Source organism: Barbus barbus, assembly GCF_936440315.1.
Source record: "Barbus barbus genome assembly, chromosome: 35".
NCBI lineage: Eukaryota > Metazoa > Chordata > Actinopteri > Cypriniformes > Cyprinidae > Barbus > Barbus barbus.
The window spans coordinates 3537180-3555383 of NC_136763.1; the positions used below are offsets into that span (position 1 = coordinate 3537180).

General features: G+C 37.6%; 1 protein-coding gene across 1 annotated transcript in view; it reads right to left on the reverse strand.

Annotated features, from left to right (window-relative positions):
• LOC306854761 (paired box protein Pax-7-like) overlaps nt 1–17609 on the reverse strand; it is a gene marked incomplete at both ends in the record, with an annotated part of 58582 nt that extends 40973 nt beyond the window's left edge. The window contains 4 exons of the mRNA XM_079392997.1: nt 15532–15660; nt 15877–16021; nt 16202–16437; nt 17525–17609. Coding sequence (XP_079249123.1) covers nt 15532–15660; nt 15877–16021; nt 16202–16437; nt 17525–17609 — 595 coding nt within the window. The remainder of the gene's footprint in view (nt 1–15531; nt 15661–15876; nt 16022–16201; nt 16438–17524) is intronic.
• Between the last annotated feature and the right edge of the window lie 595 nt (nt 17610–18204).

Genomic DNA, 18204 nt, shown 5'->3' on the forward strand with positions numbered 1-18204 from the left:
GCCTGAATGTTTTTCCTCCAGGGCCCAGCGTGATCTTTAACGAAATGTTGACTTTGTGCCGAGTATTTGATTTGCAACAAAATCAGGTGCGTACAGAAGGCTCTGACAAATTTTAGATCGTATTTCATTTAAAAACCAAACCCGTATGAAGCAGAAGGCTAGAAGCAGATAAACCGTTACAAGTAGGTTCTCTGCTTCTTGGATACATGAATCACTAAAGCCAAATCTCATCCATTTAGGGCCCATTATCTGCAACAGTTAAGCCAACATACACATTTAGCTCAGTTTAGCAGTCGTTTATGTTAGCTTACGTTGGCTTAAAGGGATAGTTCACCGCAAAATGAAGATTCTGTCATCATTTACGCATCCTCATGATGCTCCAAACTCGTATGACTTTCTTTCTTCTGTGGAACACAGATATTTAGATATAAAGAATGTTGAGTTCCAAACAACATTAGACCCCATTGACCTTCACTGTATGGAAAAATCTATATTTTCAAAATATCCACTTTTGTCTTTGAAATGTGACCATACAACACAATTCCTAGATATTTAACAGGTGAATTAAAGAAAGGTTCTGAAATGACCTTGTGTATTAATATTTCCCATTTTCAGCAGCTTGCATGCCACTGAAGAACAATTTTTGGTTCCTCAAAAAATATTTCAGTGAAAAGTTCATAAAAATATGTTTTTACACCGTAAACAACATTTAGTCCAATTGAAAGGTTCTTAATGGAACCATCAATGCCAATAAAGAACTTTTATTTTTCTATTAACATTAATGCTAACAGCACAGTGATTTATGGCATCTCTTTTCTTCTCTAAGGGCTTTAGTCAAAGTTTGCTGAGTATGTTAACTAAGTCATTTGTCTAAATAAACAATATATATATATATAAACATCTTTGGTCTGCTTAAAAAGAGAGATGACACTAAAAAAAAAGTACCACGATGCTAGTCATTTAGTAGCATGGACTGATACCATCACTGTACCATGCTATACACCGCAGTAGCTTTTTGTCTGTGGAACACATTCAAGAAAAGGTGAATAAGTGCTTAAAATCCCTTTGTCCGACTGATCTATCTTTATCGTTTTAATTATATCACCCAACAGCATCAAAAGTGATTTGTACAGCTCGTCTGAAAATAGAGTTTCGATAGATCATTACCAAACCTAAAAGGATGTCAAAGATCCTTATGAAAAAAAGACAATTGAAAAGCACGATTGAGCCAGAATTCAAAGTGCAGCTTTTGACATCATCAGAATCCCAGGAATTAGGGGATGGCGGATAATAAAAAGCCTCCATGACACAGTGAGAAGGAGGTAGAGGCGTCTCCAACCTCATCTGCTTAGATTGCCTTTGAATCAGTATTAGCTCAACATTACGGCAAAATTCAATGCAGCCTTTTTTTTAATACCGTAACCAATGTCCTCAATATCAGCTGTACCTTGCAAACTACCCAAGACAGAGTGACAAAAACAGACAGGGCTTTTTGCAGTGCGGCATTAGCTCATAATGGCTCATTTTGAAAAGCATATTAGTTCCAGCATAATTACAATCAAGTCTTACGCTTGCTATTTTACAGGCATTCAATAGGACCAGCCTCGGAGCTGCAAATGACACCAGTTGAGTGTAACTGACAACACATCTTTCCCTCTCTTTTTTTTTTTCCCCTTCTGAGTTTTCCTAAACCCCCCACATTCCCACAGGACAAAAATAACAGCGTCCCTGCTTAATTTTTGTTTACATGTTTATTTTGTACATGCCTTTGTGAGACTCACTAGAGCAATTATACTTTTTGTCGCTCTTGGAGGAGGAGAGGGGAATCATAATGCCAAACAGCCCATAATGAGCTGAGTTTTCGCCGTGCGATCTGATTTGATATCTCTGACATCCATCTGCCTCTCTTTGCTATCTCTTTGGCTCACGGGCTGAATATAAAACTCAGCGTGTTTCCTCAGGTCTGTTTAGGGATTGAACCTTTGATACCGCTGTGCCTACGGTGGGAGAGGGAGGTGGAGAATTGGTGGGGAAGGGGGGGGGGGATACAGCAAGATCAAATAAATGACAGAAAAATTTGCGTTGTTAAAGATGGAGCTTGAACGTACTTTTCCGGTCCTACCCCCACAGGCTTAAGCCTGTGAAAAAAGTCTGTGAAAAGGCTAGGATTACCAATTACATATGTTTACATATACATAACTATGATGCAATATTGCATGTTGACAATAAAAAAGAGTTACTGAATGAATGAATGAATGATGCATTTATATAGCGCATTTATTGTGTATTGTTGTACACCCAAAGCGCTTTACAATCATGTGGGGGTCTCTCCTCAACCACCACCAGTGTGCAGCATCCACTTGGATGATGCGACGGCAGCCACAGTACAACGGCGCCAGTGCGCTCACCACACACCAGCTACAGGTGGAGAGGAGAGAGTGATAGAGCCAATCACGTGGAAGGAAGGTTTCTCAGTTATCATTCGTTACACCTAAAGTTTCCTTTAAAATATGAATAAAATCAATGCTAGTTACGCACATGAAAAGTATAGTGCTGTAAATTGAAAGTGGAAAGCAGCACAGATCATTTGGCCTTCATCTGATGAGAATGAGAAATCTTCCTATGAGATCTCTGACCTTTGATTGGAGACCATGGCATTTTAGAAAATTTGAGCAAATGTTAAGATCTCTTCTGAAATGCCAATTACAAGAGACCTTGCTTCAGGAGAAACATCTGAAAAGCAGGAGATGTTGTAAAAAGTCTACATTTGTTCTCCATTATATCTCATCATCATTGTCTAGGAGAAACAATCGAAACATCAGAGAGATATCCATGAGTTGCTTTGCTACAGACAACACTGGAGAGAAGTGATGCTCATTAAATGCATTTACATGCACTTTCAGCCAGGCAAAATCAATAAAGTCTTGGAAGATGTCATGTAAATGCATTAGACTGACTGAAATGAGTGCAAGTCAGACCGGCAGTCTAGATAATGTGGGTCAACCTCACCTAGCATATAAACACCTGCACGCTTGCTTCAAATATATGACTACTCAGAAACTTTAAAAAAAAAATATTGTTTCGAAATAACCCAAACCACACATAACCAAATGCTAACATACTGTAATACATTGCTAAGCACTTTTTTATGCAGTCAAAATTCACAAATAAGAGCTAAAAGTATATATTTATGCAAAGTAACTAATGGAAGTCAATGATTCCCTTTAGTTGAACGGTCTCTTGTGTCTCATTGCCATTGTCAAAAACAGCCTAGCAGGATCGTTCCTCTTTTCACAACATTCGGGACAAAAATCACATCCTTTAGAAATGACGAGAGCGGCGGAGAGAAAGAGGAGCCCAAAGAAAACAGACGAAAGGAGAAAAAGAACAAAAGGAGGGGAGGGTCTATAATCTTTGGCTCCCACAACAAACAATTAGACCTTTTTTCTTTCAAGAAAAGGTTGAAAAAGGCGGTTTAAGAGAGGGGCAGAAGAAGCAGCTAAGGCGTTGGTCTTTTATAGCTCTTGTCATGTGCGTGAAGGCGCAGGGCGGCCATAGGAACACACGCCTAACGTCCAACAACAGGCTGGGCCCCGGGCCTCTTTGCGCTTTCAGCCTGCATAGACGCTACACCTCAGGGGGCCATTAGAGCCTGAATAGGGCCCTGACAACCCCGCGTAGCTCAGTGGGGTATCGATAAATTCTGACATATTGACTCCCTATGCCCCAGCGCCAGGGGACAGGCGTGCCGAAATATGAGAGCGTGAAGGACTTGAATGGTGGGATTTTATACATAAAATATTGATACAAATATACAGCGGTGTTCAAAAGTCTGATCGAAACAGAAACTGCAACCCCTTTTACATTTTTGTTTTTCATTGCAGTTCATATAATCTCAGCATAACAATTTCAGTGGGGAGTCCAACGGTAATTTTTAATTCACTTTTGATTATATTTGATTAGTGACTTAAACAATTTTTGCATACATTTCCTCTTAGTTTACATGAAAATAGTTTTTTTTTGTTTTGTTCTAAGAATGTCAGAAAAGTTCATTTCTACATTGCAAACAATGATTTTTCAAAGTCACACATATAACAAAAACTATTGCAGTGTTTGATTTGTTTTGTTGCTTGTCAATTCTTTGTAATTATTTCTGAAATTTACTAGCAATTGTTTACTGTGTAGGTTTAAATAAAAAGTCTCAGACTTTTTGAGCGCCTAAAAAATGGAGGGTAAATTATTACAAATATCACATTATTTTAGAGGTTAATGTTAAAAAAATAAATAAATAAAAGACGAAGACATTTATCACTTGATACACATGCACCGTCCATGCAGGAATATTTTGAAAAGTATACTTCAGTATGTTTCACCATAGGGAGTGAGAGAAATCAGAAATGGAGGATGCCTCCCTGAGCCGTTTTCTTGAGGGTCACCCTACCTACCTCTGTTTCGAGGGAGTGGGGCTTAGTTTCTACAACCTTCCTTTTTTTGCCAAAATGGGATTTCGTTTCCTGGGGTTGGTTCCCTGCTAATTAAGGTCACAGCTAAAGTAATGAAATTAAGAAGGACCACAAAGCAAAAAGGGAACCCAAGGGGTCCGTGCCAATAGTGCAGAAGCCCCTTCAGGAGGCTTGAAAGGAAAAAGCAATGCAGGAAATCAAATACTAACTCTGAGCTCTGAGAAGCGCCTGTTTATTTTATCCAGAATGTAAAAGGATGGAGTTTAGGTTGGAGACGGAATGCACTCAAAGATTGAGATATGTGCCTGAAGGACAGCTCCCGAGTCAAGGCATATAATTCTTTCATCATAAAGTGGTTATAGTACAGACAAAACTCAGTGTGAGTTCAGTCTGGAGGGGGGTATTGCCATACTTTTTTGGGCAGTATTCTGGAAAAAAATAAAAGTAAATATGCTAATTTCTAAACCAACTGTTGGTTTATACCAGAAGATGCTATTTGTGGCTTATCAGAGTACCAGAAGGGACACAACTGGCATGGATGACCCATAGCTTGCTCTTTCAAAGCTCAGGAGATCTACTGGAGACCTCTGTTGCATTTCATCTAAAAATAAAGGTTCCAAAATGGGTGTTTTCTAAGCGTCATAGAAGAGCCATTCTCAACAGTTCTTAAAATAACCATTTGTTCTTAACATGAAGAACATTTAAAAAATATAAAGAATATTTTTTTCCACTATAGAGAAGCTTTTGTGCATTAAAAAAGTTCCATGGGTGTTAAAGGTTCTTCATGGATCTATCAATGCAAATGAAGAACCCTAAATTTCTTCCTATTTCTCCTGAAATTCTACAAAACAGGGAAAAAATAAGAATGGATATTGAGACAATTATTGTAAAAGTGCAGAGGTTAGATAAATGAAATGAGAAATGTACATATTGAAACCTTGCATGTTTGACTCCTTTTCATGGGAGAACCATCGAAGTCTAATTTGAAAAGTCAAATTTTTGACCCATTTTCAAGATTGAAAATTATTTGTAAAAAAAAATCAATCCCTAGCTATACAGTCGTACTTTGCCGCTTTTGATTCAGTGGATACTACATGAAATTCCCAAGACATTCTTCAGGACATAAGGAGGTCTTTAATATTTCCTGTTTACTAGTTTACATCAGCTGGCAGTAACAGCAGCTGATGGTAAAGTCAGAGATCAGCACTCTATATTGTATCTTCGGACCATAAGGGCATTTCAAAATGAGAGTGTACATTCCCCTAGGGAGGGTCCGACAGGGGACGCCTTAAATAAACCCATTAGTTAAAAATGGAAGGCTTGGCTTTTTTTCCCTTTGAAGTTACAGGGATTGCTCGCTTTCCACCATCTCTCTAAACTCACCGGTCAACGCCTGCATATTTTTTAACTTGCTGGAAAGAAGAAACACATTTCTGATTTGCAACACTCAGTGAACGTGTTTATTGTCTTTTGGTACAGCCTAAAAAATGAGCGACCACACGTTGCATACACAAAAATAATGAAGAATCCATTTGCAAAGCAGGTCAAAAGCATAAAATGGGCGATGTTATGGCCGTAAGTAGCATGGGCTAATGGTGATTTTAAAGCAGTCGAGCATGGTGTGAACGGCTCTAATTCATCAGCTCTCTGACTGGGCACACGGCTCTAAACTTAATTAGTGTTGCACATTATGTGGGGCATTTTCTCCATTGTAATAAAATTAGTGAGAATGCTTGCTGTACTTTCTAACACGCCTTGGTGTAAAGGGGGATGACAATAATCCGGCAGTGTCCGTGCCAGCTGTCAAAATCTTTGACATCTATGGCAGGCGGGAAAAATTCGGGGGGGGGGGGGGCATTTTTTAGTCATTTAGCTCTATTATGATCCTGTGTTTTCTTCTAACACGGGTTGTGAAGAAAACAGAAACTCTTTTAACACAGGATGGGTGAAAAGATGTTTAGATGTTCTAGTTTTATCTTAGTCACTACAAAAAAGCACCAATCATTTACAAAAACAGTACTATTCAGAGAAGAATTTTCAGTGATTGTAGGAAGTTAATTCATAAAATGCCAGACATTGAAAATCACACTGCTATACACATCTGTGGCATATTTAACTGAAGACTGACGAATTCTGTGCATGCCACATATTTACAAGTTATTTACAATCCAATTCTACTCCTTATACAGTATGAGTAAAATATACCACATATTCACTGGTGATTCTCTATTTCAACAATGCAGCAAATTTACAGAATTTAGCACATTGAAACTTGATGCAATGAGTGAAATTATACGGTCTATGCCAATAAGACACAGCAAATTAAACATTAATCTTGCAGATGCAAAGCAATTAGCCAATTACAAAACAAAGAGAAAATGTCTATTTTTCTCATCATCATGTGAAAACAAAGACTAAATGGGTCCATATAGTATTTCACCTGTGCTGAAATTAATAGTTAAAGCACTGTGTATAATATCCTCATATCCAGCAAGAAGCATGTTTTCAAAGGCAGACAATTCGATCAAAATCCTCACTTTGGACTATGTGCTTCACATAAAACCCTGGAGCAAACAAGATACACTTTTCCTTTCTATTTGTTTTCGGAGAGCTATCCTGAGAGTGTGACAAGAAAGGAGTCTAAAACAACCAATTAAAGCAAAATTGCCTTTGCTCTAGGAAAAACATTGAGTCAAAGCCCCATGGGAACGACTATAGAGCGCTGAGCACTCTTGTCCTTTCCAATGGCACGGTCAAGATCTACCAGACGAGCACAGATAGAAAGATAGATAAATGACTTTTGGAAACCTTGTTTTTCTTGTCAACACAAGCACTTACATGAGAATGCAACCTTGATGTCAACTCATTCCTTTACCAATATCTCCTCATGCCTTTGAGTAAAACCTCTGTCAAATGAAAGGAAAGACTTGCCGAGACCGTCTTGACACCGACCGAGACCGATTACCACCTATGATTACAGAATTTGTCAAAGTTTTCAAATTGTCATGTGCTGCAGAAAAAAAAAAAAAAACAATAGAAAAGAAAAATATATGAGATCTCTTTAATATCTCATTTGTTTAGCTTAGACAGCAATGAGGCTAATGGAGACCTTAACTTGTGTCTCCTCAATTTATTCCCCCTACATGTGTCATAAATACACATGCAACACGCACAGCACATTCAAAGAAAAAAAAAAGCCTCTTATGATTTGTGCCCAAATTGGATTGCCAATACCTATAATATCAAGAAAAACATCTCTAAGAAGAATGAAAAGATAATAATACAAAAGAAAAAAGCGGTACTTGAGATCCATCATGGTTTAGCCTAGAAAACTAACACATTATTGATCTTTTCTTGGGTTTCTTTCTCTCCGCTGTTTGTTTAGAGAAGCTTCATCCCCACTAATAGCTGCCTCAAAGCATAATCTCCCTCCTCCCCTCCACTACCTCTTTATGGTCCTCTTTTCATGGCATCTCATACAGTTAAAGTTAGCCGTCTCACTGCGGTGAGGCTCCAAGAGCCAATTGTATTGCTAATGTTGACACCTGCCAGAGAGGAGCTGAACGAGGGCTGTTTGTGCTCGCTGCAGTCTGATGCAGATCACATCGGAAAACTGGGATCTCTTCATGATGATTACTAGTACTTTATGTGCACCAATCACACACTTTATCTTTACTGTTTGATAAAGAAGAAAAGTTGGAGGAAAATGGCTGTTTTGTATCCATCTATTATACTGAAGGCTTGCAAACATGCAATATTAATAAATGTGACTAAAAAGTTATGTATGATCATTGTACAGCGAGGGACAGGTTATATATATGCACATGACATAACAAAGAACATTTAACCTTCTGCACTATTTATAAGTCTTTAATCAAATAAGCAAATGAGTGACGTGACTTTATATATATGGTCTGATTTTATTTTATTAAAGCACAAGATCTCAAATCATACTGGAGAACATAATTATCAGGTTTTGTCATGATGTGCATATACTGACATGGCACACACTAAGATATTATGCAACATGAACATAAAAATTGTTGGACAATAGTGGACTTCACCTCATGTGTAACTTTCTTTATAGTGTCATGTTCATTGACAGACATTTATGCACCATAACTAAAAAGCATTAGAATCACATTAAATATATTACAGTTGAAGAATTTGTATTTATTTGCTCATTTTTCTAAGAACATGGTCATCAGGTTTTGTCATAGTAAATACTAAGAACGTCTGACATGCATAATTGCAATGCAAACACACGAATAACAAAATGCATAATTTAAATAGATGCATTTCCACTAGTAATGGAAATGCATATATTTTATATGCATTCTAATCTATTAAAATAGATTTTAATATAAACATTACACAGCTCTCCTAAGTAAACTTTAACTCAGTACAGCACAAATTCCCAAAAGGGACGGAAGCAAAATCAGCACTCGCTGGCTCTGAATGTGGCGTTTCCATCTTAGTGTGCTGGAGTGGGGATTCACCCCCAGTCCTTACAGATGTACATTAATGCAGACAACACACTGAGCCCGTCTCTTCCACAAGCCCTCTTCACTAAACAGGCTGCTGTCCAGCCCCATCGTGTCAGTTTGAAGCCCCCATTCAAAAGTATTCATGCATCTGCCTTCGAGGCACAATGGCCGCTAGTTTATAAACTGTCTGCCCGCGAGCCCAAAGGCTTTAGTCTACATTGTTTTCATACCCTTAATAAACTTTTTGAAGGAGTTCATCAACTGGCCTGAATAGCCTGTGCACTGAATCTCGAGACAGAAAATAACAGAGTTCTTTTTTCTTCTGCTCTTTTCTTTATTTTTTTCCTTTTTAGGAGCAGTTTCTCTGACAATGGAGAAAGAAGGCTGCTAGACTTCAGAGGAGTCTTAGGCCCAACACAAGAAAAAAAGGCAGCATTCAATTAAAAGAACAAAATGCTCTCCTCATAAAGGGGGAGACAATTGATTTCTCCTCCATTCAAAAGTGAGAGGATGATCCGAGCATCACTTCATATCTTATTCCAAAAGAGAAAAACACACATTCAAACGCACACAAAGTGTGAGAATGCAAATAGAGAGTAAATATGTTCACAATGCACAAAGAGCGGACTTTTTTTCTCTTTTTGCAAAAGGAGATAATTACAAATCAACCTAGGATAGTTGGATAGAGATCATTTCAAATTGCATTAGCCTATAAAAATATAAAAAGCTTGCATAAACCATCACCTGCTTCAATCATTCATTGGCTCCGTGCACTTTAAAGATATTACGCTTGAAGAATCGCTATTTATTTGTTCATTTTTCTAAGTGCTTTCTGTGACACTCGTTAGACAGGCAGGACAAATTTCAAAGAGGCAATAAATTTAAGTATTGGCTATAAGCCATTAATCCATTCTCATACCTTTAAAATGTGTGGAAAACTTAAAGGTCTTAAATGGATGTCTTCTCTAATGAATTTCATCCCCAATTAGAACAGTCCACGCTGCGTCTCGCCTTTTCGCTTGTGGGGTCCGGAACGACTCCAAAAAAATTCACAAACTTGCTAAATTAACAGGACGCACACCCATGAAATACAATGCGCAAAAAAACTGCTGTCTGCTCCGCCTTTCGTCCTCCGATTGTATTTATTCAAAATAATAATATTTAATGTAAAATATTATTAATGATATTATTAAATAAATATAATGCATATGCTCATATAGGTCTACATAGACTAAAAATGTTAGATTTAAATATATACATGTATATACAAAAACAACGAATAATAATACAGGAGAGTGAAAAAAAACAATCGTTTGTGTCTGTGAAGGAAGCGTTTAATTAGATTTGACAAGTTCAACGCGTTCCTTTCGGTGTCTGAAAGTCTGGTCAAGTTTAAACGAAAAAAAGAACCCCCTCTACAATATGCTACTAATGAACGGATCATAATAATAATAAATTGCAGTAGTTACAATTATGATTACTGCCCCCCCCCCCCCCCCCTCCCCCCTGTTTTCTTTTCATATATGTGTTCATATATGTGTTGCTGCTGCTTCATCCTATAACGATTATTCAATACTAGTCATATACTTTCCTCCAAATGTTCATCGATTAGGGCGATTTGAGTTTCGGATGCAGAATTTGATCAATTCAGCGTATCACTTGTTGCTGAGATGACTTTCTCAGAGGTGATTCTCAGCTTTCTAAGCTGTGCTCACTGAAGCGCAATGACCTGCCCGAGTGTGAGAGGGGTTACCGGTCACTGCCATTTATCGCATCCCGGGATCCTCTATTGTTCCTTAAAAGCCACTTGAACGGATCTCTAAAACACCGAGCAACGCGACTGAAACGCTCCATTAGTTAAATCCACACGCCTGCGCTGAAAATGAGTGCGTAAGGATTGAAGACAAATGCGTAAAGTACAATGGAAGAGATAGCAAAATATGAACAATCCAGACTACAAATAATTAATGAACAATTAGGCATATATATATTATTCTCGAAGGCATAAATATAGCCTAAATAGCTATAGTAAATGTCTGGATGATAATCCTAAAAATAACCTGCCTTTCATCGATGTGCTCATACCGTTCATAAATTAAAATCTCAGCAGGCATGTCTTTTTACTAAATATTTGGCATGAACAACTCGGTTTCTATCACATAAATAAGAATTTTTACGCAGCACTAAAGAATGTTGCGCACTGATTCTGGACCACAAAACTAATGTGTTTTCAAGCACAATCCGTCTGTAATATTTGTGTGTTATTGACTACAAATCAGATGCAACAAAATAAAATATTGTAGCAAATAAAAGCACAGATTTTAATGGTTCGTTTGTTCAAAAGACAGCGAAATTGCGCGCTATGTTTTGGATGCATTTTCAGACCCCTTCCCCAAACACACACCCACACACAGTTTAATGAGGCCTGTATCACAGCTTGTGTGTGTCAAGTGTGACCCGCCCTCACAAATCAAATGGCTAAAACGGAAATGACAATTTACATGTCAGAATCAATTGTGTATTTAAGTCCCCATTACAAACATTAACCAGATACGAAATCACCAAATATAATATCCATTGCTCGCATGGAGAGGGAATTACGGACAAAGAACCGAGCACATTATGTGTGATTCATGTATTACATTTGGGTTCCAAAGCCCTTGAAAAGTTGAAAAATGAAATCCTCTCTGGTTATTAGCTGGAGCAGATGATAAAACAGCGTTTATGTGCGTAAAAGTCTTCTGCGCACTCGGTTATCAGCTGGGGAGTGAAAACCGCACTATAACAAGAATTCTCTCCGATATAAGAGAATGATATTCTCCATAACATCTGTGCAGAGATTTACACTGTTCCAGATGGCAGACCGCATTTAATGAACAGTCAAGCAGTAATATGAAGTCGCTTTGTACTGCAGTCGTCTCAAGTGTTTTTGATAAGCAAAAGACATCCACGGATCAAAGATCATAAGCTTCTCAATTTCCCTTAAGTGCCTGAGCCCTTATTCACATCATCCTTACCCGTTTTGGTTATTTTTAAACATCTCTGAAACAAATCAAAATTCGCATCTTGACAAATTCAGGCCCTGTCTCGTTCTTGATGTCAGCATCACCAATGCTTGAATGCAAATCATGGTCAATTGCATCTGGTTCGGTAAATTTGATTGGTTCCAGGAATTAGAACTGCCTTTATCTGGATTTACTAGCACTGCGACGGAGAAATGGACGCAAACTTTTATAATCACTAGCTTCAGTGTAATATTATTATGAACTTATATCTGTTCAACTTATCATCCCTGTCATCAAAAATGGTTGATACCGGAGAATTAAAGGAAAAATTAGAAAATGAAAATAAATAAATAATAATAATAATTAAATCAAATATATATATATATATATATATATATATATATATATATATATATATATATATATATATATGATATTTCGCATATAACTATAAATATATAGTTGTTGTCACTGTAGTGTTGATTTATGGATTAAACCCTGGACTCATACACTAAAGAAAATCCCTCGCCAGTCAAATTGTCGAGTTGCGTTGAGACAGGGTGACGGGAGAGAAAAGGTTAATCCGTGTTTAATGCAGTGATGGTCCACACTCTGATGGTTATGTTATCTCTGCCCAACATTTGGGTCTCCCACAATTTCAGCCCAGCCAAAATAGCTGCAAGAAAGTGCAGATGGAGTCACCCTCGACGCCTGAGGAGAAAAAAATATTAATAGCTAAATAACTTCCCCTTACTTTCACTTAATCTTCCTCTCTCTCTCTGTGTGTGTGTGTGTCCCTGTAACATATCCTGCTCCAGATGGATTTGTTTAAAATGTTTCCCTATGCTTCTATTTCAGTGCGGCGTTAGGTCCGAAAGTATCTGCTTTATTTTCATATAAATGTGAAGCAAGAGAGAAAATGCCCTGCTGGTGCGCGTCTAGGGCGCAAAAACTATAAGAAACTGCTATTCCAGAATATTCTTCTCGCTTTATCACAGGTAAAATGTTGAATAATGAAAGTATGATTTTTTTTCTCTTCTAAATATCACTGAGTTCCTGTGTACAGTAAAACTGAGTCTGCGCATCCCTCATATCCGTCTCGCCTACAGGTTTTTGTCACTATTATGCCATAACAACACTCTTAAACCCCTGACTGAAGTCTGTTTGATTAGTCTGAAAAGCTCAGGTAATCCACAGATCTGCCGAAGAGTCCGGTGCCATTCTCACAAATTGACGCGTGGTCGTGTTTAACTGATGCTCCTCCAGACATAAAGAGCACCAGGTGAGCTGTCAGATGCGGGGCTGGAACCTATTAAGGACTAATTAAGTTTGGCAGGTTTGTGTTAACTCTGCTGTCCCTCATCATATATATATATATATATATATATATATATATATATATATATATTATTTCCGTAACGAGGATGGCAGGTGTACAAGATTATTATTATTGTAATGGCCACTAAACCACATGTGAAAGTCATAAATAAAAAAAGTATGAGTAAATAAATAAATGAATAAATAAAATAAATAAATATATATTATTTGTTTGTGTTAATAAGATGTTAAATATTCTATGCCAAAATAAGTCAATAAAAATCTGAGGACTTTTCTGGTGAACTAGATAGCAATCAGTTTAGCACCTTATAAAGACATGCAATAAAAAAAAAATGGATGGATTTTGCATACTCTAAATAAATAAATATCATGTAAAATAAACTCCAAATCTCATGAATTTACGCCCTGGGCGAGTCACTGTGAGCCGTTTAGAGATGAAAGTGAAAAGAAATAAAGGGGCTCAGTTTAATCAGGGCTTAAAAGCTCTTCTACATTACGTTTGTGCGCGAGAGCTGCTGGAGGATCAGTGTGTTTCTTACCGGAGCCTCCGAGCCATTACACTCCTCAGCAACACAGACGCCCATTCAACACACAGCAGCTCTAATAAGTCTTAACATTATTAAATGTTATCCGGATGGTAAACTTAAAGAATCCCTTCAAAGAATTTAACAGCGGATTCAGTGTTGTGCAGAAGATGAGACACTAAAAATGACAGATTTATGGAATAATTAACCTAGAGATGACGCACTCACATCATTCCCAACAAATTAACAACCACAACCAGTGGACAGCAACAGAGAGATTGTTTTTCATGCATTTGTTTAATAACGAATATCAGTTTTGGCCTGTGTATAACTACATATAAACGTGAGGCATGTCATCTGAGCGTATAACTTTGCCATAATTTACAAGAGAAAGCAGAAATAATACTATTGATATTTTTTATTTAATCATACGGATTGATTTATCCATCTCAAAATAGCATTATTATTTTATACCAATTCTTTTAGGCTAAAGAAACTCAATCGAAATATGTGTAAATGTAAAAGCTTTACTTTGTCTTAAACCAACTGCGCAGTTACGCGCAACTAAACCCGCATAAAAGACGCCGTTTTGCACCATGAAATGTTGAGCTTACAATTGTAAACGCTCCTTCATATTACAAAACTATCTACCAGCAGGGAGCACTGAATAATTTATCTGCCTTTCTTTTTTTACTACCCTTTTTACAGAGTTTTCCCCTCTTTTCTGGGATCCTTGAATAGGGGTCACCGGTCCAGTTACTCTTTTCGCTGCCCGGTTCCAGAGCCGCTCTCTTTTGTATTTCAGTCTAAAGGTTACAAAGGCTTAAAACGAGATTGTTCATAACCACGTTTGGAAAAAGGCAAAAAGGTATTGTGACTCTCTATAAATCTAATATATATATATATATATATATATCGCTTATTAAGAATATGACCGTTTTTAATTATAACATTACATTTCGAATTATAATAGTAGGCTATAATGTTTAATTACATACTCTTAAATATAATATAAATACATTAAATATATGACCTAAAATAAAATATAAATGATTAATAAATTATGCTCTTTCAGTATGAAGCCTAGCCTGTAATATATTTTCGGATTGCTATTGTTATGCGATTCAGATTAAATATTTTATAAATGATCATTTTCAGTTCACAATATTATGAAGATTATATAGGCTAATAATAATAATAATAATAAATGTTGGCAAAACAAGTCACCTCCACGGGGTCCACATGTCTCGTATAATGTAGTTGCTTAAACTGACATGGATTCTCAAATGGGTCAAACTGTCAGTTGTCGTTTAGGGGTCGTTTAAACGCGATGGAAATGAAATGTGCCACACAAATTAATTTATCCGGCTAAATACCTGACGTCAGGGCTCACATAAATAATTGAGTAAGTACTGAACAACTAGCAGCATGAATAATGAGAGCTATTTGTGCCATTTTTCTTTCCAAGGGGGCGCACAGATTCCCCCTGGCGAGAATGAAGGACTGCAGCATCTGTCCCTTTCAAATAACTGCCTAATGAAATATCAATTGCAACAACAGGAGCAATTACAGCACCAGTCCATCACGATCTGTCAGTACAACTGATCCAAACCTCAAAAACATCTTCCGTGAGAGTTGGAGTCATAATGCACAAATTTTACGCACGTTTCCTCGCATCTATTCGCACACAATGAGAAATGCAACGGCCTCTGACCTTTATCCCCGAGAATCCCATCGATGCTGTGCTTGGTTTTCTTCTCTCCGTCTTCATCTTTTTTATCACACTCGTCATCGTCATCTTTCTTGCCAAAACGAGCTCTCAAAACCCGACTAATGGAGCTAACTATAAAGAGAGATAATAATCACTTTAACGCCAAATATAACAATCATAACAATGCACACTAACATTTTGATTTCATTTTATAGAATTCAAATGTAAAACTCCAAAATTTATTAAAAAACAAATATACAGATTTATTTTTATTATTTTTTTTTATTAGTAGATGCTGTGAAACGCGTAACGTCCTCTTTATGTCAATAAGAATGGAATGGTGCTTACCGGAAGAGGCCTCACCTGAAGGAACCGTGCCTCTGTCACACACCCCGTCCTTCAGCAATTTATCCCGGATTTCCCAGCTGAACATCCCTGGATTCTCGCGTTTGTATTCCTCAATTCTCTTCTCAACGTCGGGTGTTGCAACTTGCTTTAGCGTAGAACCAAAAATGTGGATTTAGAAAGAAAAAAAAAGCACAATAAATGCGCATTCTGTTTACTATCAATTATATATTTATAATTAAAATATATTTAATAATTCATCATAATTATTTATTAACTCCCCCATGTATAACCATGTCTTTTATTTCGACATCATTCACTCACTCACCCTCGGTTTACTTCCACCTATTGCTCCCGGACGAATGGAACCGGTCTCCTGATAGCGACAGAGGATTTTGGACACGCAGCCGTGTGAGACCCGCAGCTGTCTGGAGATCACACAGGGTCGGATGCCGTGATGGGCCATTTCCACTATTTTGTGTCGAATATGATTTGGCAGTGGCCTTCCGTTGATGAAAACTCCACCGAGCTGGTTCACTCGACCTTGACCCAGAGGCGTCGAGACTGTGTAAAAACATGCAGGGCCAAAAAAAGAGAAAGTTTAAACATAGGAAACAACATAAGACCGTGACACTTTATCACATCCATTTCAACTATGCGAGTATATATGAAATTACGCGTTGAATTTTTGCATGTAAAATGATGCATAATGTTAAGTGCATTTTACTTGTGGGTAATTTTATGGCATTGAGTTTTGAGGGGGAAATCCTGCAAGTGAGCCCCCCCAGGCTTTGTACAGGTTTTATCACAAAAACATCTACATGCTGTCGTTCCGATTAATCACATCAGATAATATTATTTATCAAGTGATATGTAGAGCAGATTTTGAAACTATTCATGCCGAAGGTTTTCTGTTTATTGGAACATACGAATAAAAATGAATCAAAGCCTGGAGGAGAATTAATCCAAACATCTCATCCTCTCACATTTTCTTCCCTGAAAGAATCCTTCTATGCTATCAGTCTATCTGGTGTTACGAGAGGATGTAACACTTGAGGACACTAATTGCCATTCAAGAGGCACTAAAGACGTGCCACTTTAAACCTCGATTATTCCCAGTCATGCAACCCAAATATTAGTGTGATGCTTTGAGCCATCTCTCAGCTGTGTGTTTTATTTCCCTTCACTGCTGCGAGATACTTCAGCAAATCCCACAGATTGCAGGATTCGTGGGTTTGGTAGGGTTTCGTCAAATTGCTCTTAAGCACGAATTCACTCGATCCAGAAAAGAGTTTGCCATTTAATGCGCAAGCGGCACATGCAAATAACACGCTCAGAACATTTTACTCAGAACTCTGCAAGATGACAAGATTACGAAAGAAGGTTCAATGTCAATTATTTAAAATAACTGATTTCAGAAGTATAATCTCTGCTATTTTTAAAGGTTTTTGCTCGGTCTAATTCCCTTCAGGACTATACTTTCGGGTTTTTTTTACCATCAGTAACGCGTGAAAGTATGTTTGACATACCTTATCCAAAACGATTTTTTTTTTAGAACATTTTACAGTTGGCTGCTGGTATATTACAGTTACAAATGTGCAGTAAAATGTTGTTTTTATTTAATAATAATAATAATAATAATAAGATGTACCTTCTAACGGGAATCCGGTTCGCGGGTAGTTCTGGCCTGGTACTGGCCGCATCATTCGAGGAACAGTTCCTGGTAAAGTAGCCATTCCAGCTACCCCCAAACAATTTAATCTCTCACTATAAATTAATGAAATCAATCACACAGAAAGCCCCAGTGTTGTTTGCGCCGTGGAAACTGTAACTGGTCCAAAAAAAAAAGAAAAAGAAAAAAAAAATATGTAAAAAGAAATCCAAACACACACCAGTGGACAATGCCGAATGTGAAGAAGAAAAAAAGTTCTTACAGTGGATACCAAAAACCAACAGCAGGATGAGCAGAGGAAAGCATGAAATGTGCTCTGAAGCAACTGTGAGTAAATATTAGTGAGAGGTTCTGCTAGTTTTGATTACAGCTCCTGTTTGCTGCTTGAGAGGAGTTTAAGTGGCCAACTTTGGCGCACATAGTGGGAGGAGGAAGCGCGCGTAACGATAGGCACTCTTTTATTCATCATGGAGAGAAAGGGTAATGCCCAAGACCCGCCGTCCAATCCGGGGGAACTTTGCTGTAAACACACACACATACACCACCCTCACACGTTCTCTCTAAGTCAACACAGGAAATGCTACAAAGAGTTTTCATTCATCTGTCATTGAACTGAAACGTTATTTTAATGCTTTGGACTCTCTCTGGACTAGGGAGAC